Source organism: Temnothorax nylanderi, unplaced genomic scaffold, assembly GCF_030848795.1.
Source record: "Temnothorax nylanderi isolate EJ_2023f unplaced genomic scaffold, tnyl_v1.0 TNYL_tig1143_pilon, whole genome shotgun sequence".
Lineage (NCBI taxonomy): Eukaryota > Metazoa > Arthropoda > Insecta > Hymenoptera > Formicidae > Temnothorax > Temnothorax nylanderi.
Window position 1 is genome coordinate 9,587 of NW_027250205.1, and position 15,251 is coordinate 24,837.

The 15,251-nt window shown below is 31.3% G+C and overlaps 1 protein-coding gene across 1 annotated transcript; it reads right to left on the reverse strand.

The window, feature by feature from the left end:
- Positions 1-2,377: 2,377 nt before the first annotated feature.
- LOC139786765 (leukotriene A-4 hydrolase-like) lies at positions 2,378-4,591 on the reverse strand (the record flags this gene model as incomplete). Its single annotated transcript, XM_071725884.1, has 7 exons — positions 4,554-4,591; positions 4,305-4,416; positions 4,177-4,245; positions 3,840-3,917; positions 3,185-3,241; positions 2,750-3,004; positions 2,378-2,664 (listed from the first exon to the last, which is right to left on the reverse strand). Coding segments are annotated over exons 1-7 (896 nt in total), but the record flags the coding sequence as incomplete, so codon positions are not given.
- Positions 4,592-15,251: the final 10,660 nt, after the last annotated feature.

A 15,251-nucleotide genomic window follows, 5' to 3' on the forward strand; every position in this document is an offset into this window, starting at 1 on the left:
AGATTTCCTTATCTACTTTTATCCTAATATGGCGTCTCGAGTTGCGGCAAGCTGTCAGCTCATCACAAGATGTGTTTCATATAAGCGATATACCATTGATACGAACGCGAAAACAAGCTTCCCTGAATTGCACAACAAGAAAAACATCGATAAACCCCCCAAATCAAGATTTGGAAGCGTAATATAAAAGTAATGATGTCGGTGTGCATCGTGCGTATGTGTGCGTGCAATGTAGCGTGCTATCCTTGTCTATATCTTTGTCTATACAATGACAGATATAGTCGATAACATAGAAAATGGTAATTTTGTTGGTTATACAGACGGCTTCAGCATCACCCACAAACGAAATAAATAACTTCTTAGAAATGGTTTTATATCAAATGCGTGGTATAGAAATTTGTTTTCACCATATTTATTCCGTAATTATATCAATATTTTCTAAGCTTTATTTCTTTATAGTAAATAAGTTATTTTATATTACAGTTACTAAATGACTTACCTTGTAAAGAAGAAAATTAAGAGGTTAGACAACCTTGACAAGAGCAAAAAATTGACCTTTTTTGAAGTTAAATATTTAAGAAATAAAAAACTCTGAGTATTTAAAACATTGGCACATAATTCTATATTCTTTTATGGTTATTTAAAAAAAATCATTAAAAATATTAATAATAACGGGAGTTATTGGTAGTAAAGGGAAGCAGTTCTTCTGGAATAACCAAAAATAACGTAAAACAAAATAAAAAATAGATTTATAATCTAGAAAAGTGTCTAAAATGTATTAAAAGCAACATTTGAAAATTTTTTTTTTAATTTTATTGAAGAAAAAATGCAATTTTGCACTTTTCTTGCAATTAACATATTTTTTATTTTTTCAAAGAATTTTTTTTCGAAATTCTGTTTTTGACACATTTCAGATATTGGTTTCAACAACATGTACAAATTTTTGAAAGAAATTGTTTGAGCCGTTTTCGAGATTTTATGAGCACCACCAGCTATTTAACTCCTTCCCTTCATTATACAAATAACTCCCGTTATTATTAACATGCACCTTTAACTCTGAATATTTAAAACTTTAGCACATAATTCTATATTCTTTTATGGTTATTTAAAAAAAATTATTAAAGATATTAATAATAACGGGAATTATTGTCATAAAGGGAATAGTAGTTCCGGAGTGTTGTTCAAAAATATGTATGGTACAGAACCCGAAATGTGCTTGAGGAACAAAAATATTGTAATTTTTGGTCGCGAAAAGGAATATACACCGAGGCTATACTGGGGTGGTCACACACACACACACACACACACACACACACACACACACACACACACCACCTCTATAATAATTAAAAAAAAATAGTAATACTTTTTGGCCTATTATTAACTTTGACGACATTAATAATAAACAAGCGGATAATTTTCAATTCTTTATTACTTAATAATAATTATAAAAGCATTGCCTAAAATAGCATATTTATGCCGATCCTTGTTCAGAATATGAGGTAATAATTATCTTTATCTTATATGCTAATTATTTTATATTAAATAAACAAAGTGCGAGTTATGCTAACGCGCGGATTAATCAAGGAGGTGGCATCGTGAATTCATTTTTGTATATCCAAGATTCAATTCTTTCGTCAAGATTTGATATTTTGTTTGAAGTAATACGTCTGTTGTAAGTAAAATACAATTTAGGAACTTATACAAAAATATTTATGTTACATAAAAAAGATTAAATTTCTACGATATTCCGTGTATAAAAGATATATGTTTTATTTTTATAAATTTATACATCTTTCAACGATCCAACGGGAATTGTCGTCATACATCATTGCAAACCGAGCTGCCTTCAATCGTTGGCACTGCAATTTACAGGTAAAATAAATAACTTTTTAAATTTCAACGATATTGTATTATCACAAATGTGTGGTATAGAAATTTGTTTCTGCCATATTTGTTCCATAACCAATTTAACATTTTTGAAGAGTTTTTTTTACAACAAATAAATTATTTTATATTATTAGTTACTAATGCCTTACCCTGTGAGAAAATCAGCTAAATTGTTAACAAAATGATTATAAAGGTAGATGTAGAATACTGTCTAATTTATTTTGTGTTTTATCCAACATCTTTTTCTTACAGCGAATATACGTATTGATCGCTCGTTTACGCATTTTTTCCCATTCGTATAAATGTTGAAATATAGGACATGCATAATTTGGTGAACAATACTGAATAGCAAACTTCAAAGCTGAATTAACTTTATGTTCCCATCGAACTTTAATGCACAATAGCAGCCAAAGAAACCTGAGAGACAGATGCGTTTTACGTTAAACAGTTGTGAATCCATTATTCGAATGTAGATACACATATTTACCGTATTTCAGCATTATGGTTTTCGAAACGGTACAAAATTAATGCCAGTTTCTGCTCGGTCAAATTCTCATGAAAGTCATGTAGGTAGTTTAAGAATATTATTCTCTCAACGTTAAAATCGGACTTTTTATCTCTTAAGGAATCAGGTTTAGTATGGCTTTTAGAATTCCATTTGACCCAATCTTCTGTTAACTTGAAATAGTTTGTTTCCCAAGCAGTCATTTCCGGCACAGTAGGTGGCGAAGGTATATCATGGAACCACGCGTTCCATGTAATATTACCTAATATCTGAAAGCAAAGCGGAAGTCATTATTTTTAGATGCTAAAAATCTGAATATTAGTAAAACTGTAGTTTGTATAAAAGAGATGTTACCTCCTTTTCGTCGGGAAAATATTGATACAAGTAGTTTATCCAATCTTGAGTGTTTATACTTTTGAATGCAAATTCGTGAAAATAAGACTTAAGAAACAGTTCGAATACTGAGAATCCCCCTAATATTTTCTCTAGATGATCTAAAAGCATACATCCCGTTTCGTAAGGTACATATTCAGTAGCTTTATGGGGCAATAAACACGTCAAATTGGGTAATAAGCACTTTAGCATGCGAGGATGCTCTATTCCTTGGATCTATATAATACAATTTCAGAAGATAATACAGTAAGAATGTAAGAATAGTGTGTGTGTGTGTGTGTGTGTGTGTGTGTGTGTGTGTGTGTGTGTGTGTTGTGTATACAATGTAAAATATTGTTATTTGGTAACATTATTTATTATTCCATTTCTATGATTTAATCAATGTTAATACCATACCATATTGTTCAGGTCATTTCGTTCTTCCCTTTCGAGAAAAGACTTGATGTCTTTAATCTGCATCAATAATTTACTTTTAATTTTTCTGCTAATGAAAATGCTGAAACTCTTATTCAACCACAAATGCTCATAATTGGAACATGTAACATAATTTCCTGCCCAGCTCTGTGAGATGTTGCGAGCGAGTGAACTGATAGAAGTAAGATCTCCGCCAAGTAGAGTTGGTGAAATAAATATCACGCGTGGACATTCTATTTTCAAATGAGCGACACTTGGTGGAAGCACGCATATGTCGTACCTATCTACAGATATAATTTTGCATGTATTAACAAAAAAAATAACATTAAATAAAATGGTAGGATTTTGATAAGGCGCAAAGGTAAAATTCATTATGTTTTTTAAATAAATTAGTATCAACGTATTTAGTTGTTATTTTACCCCAAGGATAAGGTTCACACAAACTCTTGGCAATCTCCAACATTCTTTCAATCGTATTAATACCTGTATTAATAAGAAACGTATCGGGAGGTTCGTCAATAAATTTTTTTTCGATAAACATATTTGATTTTTCATTAAGATATCTTATCTGTAGTGAGCCCACAGCAATAATCACCGCATAAGATGGGACTGGATCTATTTGACGGAATTCATGTACCTCTAGCTCCGGTCCCACGCGGTCTACTGCTTGCAAAAGTGCAGACATAAGAACCGTAAAATGTTTTGGTACCAAAATCTATAATATGAAATATACGTCAATAAAAATTAAATAGATATTTTATTTTAGTTTAATTAAAACAGTTTATTAGGAAATATAGGCATTTATGTTTAAAAAAAATTTAATTTCTTTTTTTACAAAAGTATTCCATTTCTTCGTGAAATTTTACTACTTTTGTCAATAATATCAATAATGATCAATTGTACATAATTGTTTTTATATATTTAAATGAATAAATGCGGAATACGTACAAATACTACTCTGATTAAATTCTTACCTTGGCAGTGTATGTAAATTTGACGGATGGGGTGTCCTGGCAGGAAAACCATGCTCTAGCGTATATTAGCTGAAAAAATACAGACTTTTATATAATCTGTCTTAATGTGGAAAAATGTCTTTGTTTACCTTGTTGTTAGACAGTAAAAAGGGATGTGTACCATCGGCAGTTTGTGCAGATGTTAACCAATACAATGCAGGAGAATCTGAGCTTGTTTTATATTCAATTTCGATTTTACATCTGAAAGCATAGTGTTATTGGTATACTCAAACTTTACATCAATAAATATTAGTAATTGTATTTCTCTAAAAATATCTTATATAATTACTCATTGTTAGAATTGCAAGTAGTATCGACACAGTTGGTGGTAACTCTACATAAAATGAGCTCCCAAAAATGTGATGGATTCCAACATGATGATCTAAATCTGTTCCATCAATATTTCTGACACGTGATATAAAAAGCCCATAGTTATCTAAGAACTAATTATTCGATATTACATTTTAATAATTAATTAAAGTTTTTTCCTGATATGAAATGACATTTCTACTCACTATCCCACTAATTGAAGATTTCTTTTCTATAGTCAATATCGCTTTTCCTTTAAGAACTTTTTGCTTAAAATCCACAATCAGTTCTATACGGATATTGGTTACACGTGCTTGTTCTAATAATCTAATATCAAAAAGATACGGAAATTAAAACATATAAGTAATAGGTATGGATATGTAAGTATAATGAGTAAGTACTTGACAAAGTGTGATATGTTGTACTGAAAATTATTACAGTAATTGCATGTGATATTATCTGTAAAATATAAACAATTGTCAGACTTCTATGCTAAATACAATATATTTTATACGTTTAAGAAGATTTATAGAATTTATAGTTGTCAGTTTATTAAAACTGTAAGAGTATATTTTAATTTTGAAAACTATAAATTATTAAATTATTAAACAGCTAAGGATATGTGGAGCAGTTTCATCTTTAAACATCTAATGATTTCCGCAAATATTCCTTTTTCTATTTCTTTAAAAAGAAAATAAATAATAATCTTGAAGTTTTATATATTATGTTTATGTAGCTAATTAAATAATTGAAATACCTGGTTTCGCAAAAGTGTGTGGATCTTCAGTAGATCCTGAGAAATCCATTTTAGTAGATCTTAAAATATTTATTGTAAGATATAGTCACGTTATACAGCCTCTCCAAGTAACTTGCGGCAAGTAATCTTATGTCTGAACTGGTCGCACAAAGTTACAGTGCTACTTTTAACTTCTATCCGTTTTCCTTTGTTTGATAATATATTTTGTTTATTACAATGTCGGACAGTCAAAGTGACTGTGGTTCTTCGCGCATAAACGTATTTGAATTAAATAAGTTTAGTAAATTACATAGTCGTACATTGCAAAACTCGTTTATTTTAATTACATGTAAAGATTATACTTTACAAGTAAATATAGTCTTAAAAAATCTTCTTTTTCGTCTGATTACTTGAACGGCACTCCTGAACGCAATGCAACGCAACGCGACGAACTGTTACGATTCATTTATTTAAATCATTGACGATGTGACATTGAAAACTAACGCCCTGGATAGTCCCCAAGGTACTAAGTTTTTACTTGAGCCTCCAATTTGTGTGCGAAAATTTGTACTAAAGTGAAAATTAACAAATCAAGTAATCAATCAAATTAGATAATTAGGTATCACCGCGTCCTGTTCGTATTAGAGGGGGAAGGGGTTATAATTTGCGAAAAGTCACGTGATATCATTGTGTTCTAAAAAATAAGCACTGTGCTTTAAAAAATATACTAAAATTGATTGAAAAACTGTATTTAGCTATCGTCAAATTGATATCATGTTTATAAAATTCATTTTTATGTAAGGACTATAGAATGATATTGGATGCATGAAAATTCCACAAAAAGAATTTATACTTTTCATGAAGAAAATTCCCGTTTATTAAGAATAAATATCATAAAAAAATTGTTTGTTTAAAAATCTATAGTTTTAGGAGTGTTAATATATATAGTTGATAAATTAATTAAATGTACTAATCAAATTACAAATTAACTTATTACATTGAAACTGATCGTGTTGCACTGAACAACAAAACGGCATGTAACATGCTACCTGCCGGCTCGAGTCACGACACCCTAATAATTGTAATGTACTCTCTAAATTTCTTGGAGTGGGAATAGCGCCACTCCGGTGAGATTTCACTCTTTTTGGAGTGAGATCTCACTCCAAAAGAGTGAAATCTCACCGGAGTGGCGCTATTCCCACTCCAAGAAATTTAGAGAGTAGGACCTATCTTTTAATATAGCAAATTGCTCGACGGATAAGCAGACCCAAGGACAACTTTGATCACTTGCGGTCAATAAACTTCTTTCGTCAATATACTTTGTAAAATAAATTTTAATCTAACATATTCTCTACTTTCGAATTAAAAATTATACTCCCATCATTTCAATCTAATAAGAATGTGGTTTACAAAATTTCCTGTAAAAACTGTGACGCGTCGTATGTAGGCCAGACAAAGAGGCAATTGAGAACGAGAATCTCAGAACACCGTAACCACATTCACAGAAGCACCACGACTCAATCGGTTATTACTGATCACAGATTGAATTTTGATCATGATTTTGATTGGGAGAATGTCGAAATTTTAGATAGAGAAAGATATCTCTCCAGAAGACTGGTCTCTGAGATGACTCACATTAAGCTACAAAAAAACGGGATTAATTCACAAAATGATACTGAATTTTTACACCACGCATATATAGAGGTCTTAAATAAATTATAAGTCACACCTATGTACTTTTTACTATCTGTAGATTAAAACTTGGTGACGCGGCTAGATCCTGCCCTGCGATTGGTTATATTTATTCTATTATTTTTCTCATCGACTTTACACACTATGTATTATCCGCGCTACTGTTTAGACTGTTGACATGCTTCTCCCTTGAAAGATTGTCATTTCATCGTTGTTTGGCGTGTCGATGAGACTATTGAGTCTCCTCGCGAGTTATTCTGCTTATACACCGTTTTTTTATTTTCCGCGTTGTTCGGCCCTTTGGTGAGTTGCTGAAGTTTCGGTTTTTATTACTTGACTCTAACATAGATAATTTTCAGATATCGATCATTTGGTCGATGTTTCCGACAATTCTAATCGGTAAACTTACCATATGGCATGTGGAACGTGTGACACATTATTGTTATTGCTGAGGATGGCTCGAATGGAGCCGAAACGTTCGGACTATTGTATTTAGATGAATAAATCTACTGATTGACATCACGCACCAAAACCTGCGTTCGACCCTGATAGCCCTGTCTTCTTCTGTGTTTAAAAATTATACGATATGCGCTGCGTTCCGTGAACTCGGTTTGACGATGGTAGGTATGTTATCGAGAACTTGTAATTTTTAATTGATTAGCGATCGAGTTACAGTCAGACGGCCGAAAAAATTAAAGCGCTTGGTAAGATTTATTCTAATTGAATACCTGCGAGTGATTAACGATCGCACGAAATATTCGTAATGAAATAATATGTAGGTAATTTCCATCTAACATTTAATAAGTAAGAGCTGCGTGAAATATCGCTACGCGAAACAGATATAATTACTGATAGTTAATTAATTAATTGAGTAGACTAATGCCAGTGGCTAATGGTCTACACAAACTGATCATGTTTTCTTGTACAATAAAACGAGGAATAACACACGCTGCATGAATGTTCGAGTTGTGTCACTCGGCTGAGTGCAATGCACTTTTGATACAACAATTTGTCCACTTAGATTCGATTTTGTATTACGTACACGGTTGTTTAGTTTTATTCCGTGCTACATCCATAATGTGTTATTGCGTCATAATGCATTGTAAAAATAATTTTAAAATTGAAATTATTTAATAGCGTGGAAGAAATAAATAGAATCAATAAGAGATCGAGCATGCATAGTTTTAAGTCCTTTATAATGTCCCAAGATACAGATATGGACACTATATAAAATTATAAAAAAGTGGAATATTTTTTATTGATACTTTTGAAAGTGTTACACATATTTCCGAGTAACAACGGCGCGTTGGCTTTGATACCTCTGTAGTGGTGCATCATTACGTGTTGGTAAGTAAGATCGTCGCGCTATTCGTGCTATCATTCACGGAGCGACTGTCGTATTAGCGTTTAGTGCCACCGACGCTCCGCTTACCAACATGTTATTTTCCCTCGGTAATTTCTTGTTACTAATTTCGTGATTGTCAGTCCGCTTGATAACTTAATATTTATGATTGACATTTCGTACATGTGTCAAAACTATAGCAGTTTGTTCAAGCAGGCGAATTATTCATTAGAAGCGAGGACCGAAACAATAGGAATATTAGTAAAAAATTAGAAATTATTATTCCGCAGTGATATATCTACGGTCACTAATAATCTCTCAAATTTATAAAATTATTAAACAAATGTGATATACATAGCAACGAGTACAAGGAAAAGTACTATTTTTTTTTAAACAAATTATGCAATACAAGGTGTTTGAAAAAAGGGTAAAATATATTAAGGGGATTTAGTATGCCCAAAAACAAGTCGAAAAGTCTTAATAAACATGGTTCCTTAAATGAATCGTTTGCGAATAAATCCGGGTTGGCGAATGCGGTCTTAGTTAATTAGTTCGGTTGCACTACGGTTTTCAATAATTATGGCTTTTCACACCAACGGAAGAAATGGCAGAAATGGCAGACATGTATGTTCGTGCTAACGGTAATACTCTAGGCGCGTCGTCGTCTGTTTAAAAATAACAATATAAAAAAAAATAAAAATGTCTCAAAAACGGCATATTTTTGGACCCATGTTTATTAAGACTTTTTGAATTGTTTTTGGGCTTGCTAAATCCCTTTAAAATATTTTATTCTTTTTTTTAAGCACCCTGTATGTTTATATAATTATTATTTTTTGTAGGATAGAACTTCCACTTATCAGTTATCACAGATTGAAGAATGAAAAGAGCTAGTTATTGCTGTAATCGATAAGATGGATGAAAGTTTAGAAAGAATTGTGTTTGATCTTTGCAGCATGCATGTATCTGCGTAAAATTGCTTGTGATACATTTGATTGAAGTGTTCCTAAATAAATGACTTTTGCAAACTATTTGCACATAATTTTGCTTATGACTTTCCATATATACACATTAATGCAAATTCTTAAAATGCCTACATATTTCTTCATATATGTATGAATGTATTACTCCTTAGCATTGTTTTAAGTCAAATTTTCGATTCATCTACTTTTGATGTTTTTGTTCACGTAAAACGTTTTAAATATAATATTATACTTTCGAAGAAAGTTATTTTTAGATCTAATTACATGTTATAATTTATTTGATCGCATTATTTAATTTTAACAAATTCGCCGCGAAGCGAATAATTTTACATCGCAGATGTTTTTAGCAATTAAAATACAGCGAACGACAACCATTAATAAGATTATCAGAATCCGTAAGGGATAAGCTGTTGCGAAAGTGATAGATAGACAACGAAAATTGATCTTCTAGCTTTAATTATAGATATTACAAATTAAAAAGTAGACACACCCACACCACACGCATTTGGCAACTCTCCCCTATACTTATGTTACCTACACAAAATTACATTACTACGATTAGTCATATAATATTTTGTATATAAAAGTATATTGTTTATTTTCACAAATTTAGACATGTTTTGACGATCCAATTGGGAGTTGTCGTTATGCATCACTGCGAGTCGAGCTACATTCAAGCGTGGGCTCTGCAAATCACAAACAAAATAAATAACTTCTTCCAAATTATCTTATATAAAATGCTTTGTTTAGAAACTTGTTTCATATTTATTCCATAAACAATTCAACTTTTTAAAACTTTTTTTCTATATAATAAATAAATTATTTTATATTACAGTTATTGATGACTTATTTCGTCAAAAAGAAACTTAAGTTAATTGTTAATTAGGTAATTATCAATTTAGATGTAGAATTTTGTCCAATTTTTTCTGGGTTTCATACAACATCTTCTCTTTATTTTTCTTATACGTTTCGATCGCTGCTGAACGCATTTCAGTCCACTCGTACAAAGATTCAAATATAGGACATGCGTAATTTGGCGAACAATTCTGAATGGCAAAGTCCAAAACTGAGCCAATTTTATATGCCCATCGAACTTTAATGCATAATAGCAGGAAAAGAAACCTGTAAAATACGTGCATTTTAAGCAAATGTAAAATCAATCTGACTGAAGATATTACATATTTACCGTGTTTCAGCATTACGGTTTTCTAAATTGTAATATTTTGAAATTAATCCCAAGTTCTGCTCGGTCAAATTCTTATAAAAATCATGTAGGTAGTTTAAGAATATTCTCTCAACGTCATTATTGAATTTTCTACCTTTTAAGGCACCAGGTATAGTATAACTTTTATGGTCATATTTGACCCACTCTTCTGCCAACTTGAAATACTTTGTTTCCCAAGCGGTCATTTCCGGGACGATAGGTAGCGAAGGGATATGATGGAACCATGCGTTCCATGTAACATTACCTAATATCTGAAAGCAACATTGAAGTTAGAATTTTTAAATGCTCAAAATATGAATACTAGTGAAACTGTAATTTGTATGTATATAAGAGATGTTACCTCCTTTTCGCCAAGAAAATATTGATACAAGTAGTTTATCCAATCTTGAGTGTTTATACTCTTTAATGCAAATTAAAATAAGATTTAAGAAACTGTTCGAATGAAGCTCCTAACACTTCCTCTAGATGAAATAAGAGTGTATATCCCAACTCGTAAGGCACATTTTCAATAACTTTCAGGAGCAATAAACCCGTTAAATTGGGTAACAAGCACTTTAGCGAGTCAGCATTTTTTAGTTTTTGGATCTATAATACAATTTCAGAAGATAATGCGGTAAAAATGCAAGAATGTGTGTGTATACATGTAATGTAAAATGTTGTTATTGGTAACATTATTTATTACTCCATTTCTTTGACCTAATCAAAGTTAATACCTTACCATATTTCTCAGGTTATTTAATCCTTCCCTTTCGAAAAGAGATTTTATGTCTTCAATCTGCGTAAATAATAATTTACTTTTAATTTTCCTGCTAATAAAAATGCTGAAACTCTTATTCAACTACAAATGCTCATAGTTGGAACATGTAACTAAATTTCCTGCCCAGCTCTGTGAGATGTTGCGAGCGAGTGAAATGAAAAAAGTAAGATCTCCGTCAAGTAGAGTCGGCGAAATAAATGTCACGCAAGGACATTCTATTTCGAAATGGGCGATACTTGGGGGAAGCACGCATATGTCGAACCTATCTAGAGATATTATTTTATGCAATAACAAAAAATAATAATAATAAATAAAAAGGGAGGATTAACTCTCCGTCACACATCTGTTTAGGGCACTTAATTTTGCCGGTTCGTTGCTCGAACACGCATTGATGGAAACCGGCGTCACCGCGAAATCCCTCTACTGTTAACTTTTTTTAGGGGGGGGGGGATACCAAACACCGCCTCTTTCTCTCCACGAAAAAATGCAAGAAAGAAATTTCGCTTGAGCCTTTAGGATATCGCTTATGTCAAAATAGAGGGATGAAGTTGAAATTTACAGAAATTGTGCACTTATATATCCCAAAAACTTGTGTTAAACTTGCGATCGATTGTCTGACCCGTTTCTGAGATATTCGCTTTAAAAGTTACAGAAATTGTATATAATATATATATAGACATACTCTCCATGTAAATATCATATTATGTATCTCTGCTCCTGTACAGTAAAAATGAAAAAAATTTTTATGGTACACTTCTATGACATCGAGAATTGCAATTATGGTTTTTTAATTTTTTACCTACATATATATTTTTAATTTTTAAATAATTTATTTAAACAATATTAAGGACGAAAATGGGACAAAATTGCGATTTTTACGCTTTTTCTGTCCCAATAATAACATGTTGTTTATGAATCATTTCTGAGACTAGCTTTACACTGTTTAATCAAGAAAACAAAATATATTATATATAGCACATGCGACAAACCTCCTTAAAGCCCCATATACGTGACGGAGGATTAATAACGTGCAAAAGTAAAATTTATTGTATGTTTAAAATAATTCAATATTAACAAGTTTAGTTAATATTTTACCCCAAATATAAGGTCCACACAAATTTTTGGCAATCTTCAACATAAGTTTAATCGTATAAACGTCCCAACTAACCATATTGAAACATTCGTTAATAAATTTGCTCTCAGTCAGTGAATAGGTTTGATTTTGCATTAAGTTCTATTTTCTCCAGTAAGCCTACAGCAATAATCACCGCATAAGGTGGTACCGGTTTCATTTGATCGAATTTATATATGTCTAGGTGCGGACCCTTGTATGTATTTTCCAAAAGTGCGGACATTAGAACTCTAAAAGCTTTTGGTACCGATATCTAAAATATGAAGTATACGTTAATAAATATTAAATATATATTTTATTTTAATTTAAGGGGATGCTGGAGTGACGGCCGAACTTCCTCAATGTCGATAATGTCAACATTTCTAATTTTGTTTTCTATGTTACCGGTCTATATCTGTCTTTGTCTAACAAAATGACATCTGTCTTTGTCCGATTGCTGCGCCATTTCTCGCTATTATACACGCAATACTACTCATCATATCAACCTGCATGTGCTTTTGCATATATAAAAGTTGGACACGTATAACTTTTTATCTTAGTTCTAATTGCACGATATTGTTCTTAAATGTTTTCCCTAAAGGTGATGTAATCTCATTTTGTATATATAAACTGCAGTGTTTTTGTATTAACCAAATATTGTCAGTGACAGCTTTATGTGCCCAAATTTTTAATTTTTTTTCGTTTTTGTTGTAAAAACGACTGCAGCACCCTATACATTTTTGTGCGTACTTTAATTCTGTAAAAGAGTTTTGCAATTCCGTAAAGCCAATTCAAAGTTTTATGTGTCCAAAAAAATGTCGGTAATTACTGCCACTGCAACATCCCCGGGGCTCGTTGGCACAGTTTTCACAACTTCGGCATTTGAGTTTTTAAACAACTAATTTTCATGATTAAACAGTACTGATGTGTGATAAAGAGAACCTTTCTCTACATTTTCATGCCTGTATACCTACTGTATCGTTTCTTTGTAATAAGTGAAATACGAACATGCTGCATTATAGCCAACTTGCTCCGATAGTAGGGTAAATTGGATATGCGACAAAGGTCCATGTTAAATTAATGAAAACGTAATAGAAACACAAAACGGATAACAGATATGTACTTCTTGACAAAGATTGTATCTTTTAAAGTTATTTTGTAATGGTTGAATAGTAAAATGCTGTTGCAGAAAAACAATTGTAAACTATTTTAGATGTAGCTTTCTTCAATATAAAAATATTAATATAAATATATATCTAGCTTCTATCAGCATTGTAAGTAGCAAATCACATACTCACACAGGTCTCACGCGGTCAAGCTAAGTCAACAAGTCAAGCTAAGCGTGCCTTAATATGAGCCAACATACCCTATCCCTATATACGTTTGATTTTAGTCATTTTATTACAATAAATTACTGTTGTTCCTCAAAATAACATGTCGTATAGTAACAGAAATTTTTCTTTTAACTAATAATACGTCACTTTGATTTGCTTCTCAAGCTTAAGAACATTAATACGATATTTTAAAACGCTCAAAAATTTACTTGCCACCTCTTGAATCAGACTTTTCTCTTTTTTTATTGTAATACTTGTTTAATTTAAATAAAACTTTGGAAAAAGTATCTATGTCATAAAAGAGATAGTTTTGTCATAACTTTTCCATTGTTCCTTTCGCTATAAATACATAAACGGAACGCATTGCCAACTTGCCTCTTGTGCCAACGAGCCCCGGTCTCCCCTATGTTTAAAAATGTTTGATTTCTTTTTCACCAACGCATTCCACATCTCTTCGAAAATTTTTATTTTTATTTTATTTTTTATTTTTATTAATAATATTAATAATAATAAATTGTACGTCAATGTTTTGATAAATGAAGAAATGCGGAATGCATACAAATACTCCATGTGTTTAAATTCTTACCTTAGCAGTGTATGTAGATTTGACAGATGGTGTATCCTGGCAGGGAAACCATGCTATAGCGTATATTAGCTGAAAAAATACAGACTTTTATATAATCTATTTTAATGTAGACAAATGTCTGTGTGTTTAACCAGTTTACCTTGTTGTTAGACAATAAAAAGGGATATAAGTCATCAGCAGTTTGCGCAGGTGTTAGCCAATATAGTGCAGGAGAGGTTGGCCTTGTTTCATATTCAATTTGAATTTTACATCTGAAAGTATCGTATTGCGGATAGTCAATTCTTACATGAATAATTTTAAAAAAATATATTTCTCTAAAAATATTTTATATTTACTCAGAGTTAGTTGTAATATTAACTGTTTGTGGTAATTGTACAAGAAATGGACTTTCAAGAACATGACTGTCTTTAACAGAATAATAATCTAAACCTGTTCCAACGATGTCTGTGACACGTGATATAACAAGCTATCTAAAATCTAATTATTATATGTTACATATTAATAACCAATTAAATTTTTTGCTCAATATAAAAATATGTCTACTCACTATATTTCATTAATTAAAGGTTTCCTTTCTATAGTCAAAATTGCTGTTCCTTTAAGAACGTTTCGATTAAAATCCACATACATAAATAGGTATGGATTACACGTGCCAATTCTTATAATTAGAAAGATAGAAATAAAAAAATATAAGTATATAATAAATAATGACATATAAATGTAATGTATAAATACACGACAGAAAATGATATATTGTAATTAAAATTATTATGGTAATTGCGTGTAATATTATTTGTAAAATGCAAAAAATTTCAAGACTTTTATACTAAATACAATATATTTCATGCATTTACGAAGATACGCAAAATATTGTCAGTTAATTAGAACTGTGAGAGAATGGTCTAATTTTGGAAACTTTAAATTACTAGAGAACTAAGGATATGTGCAGTAGTTCCGTCTTTCA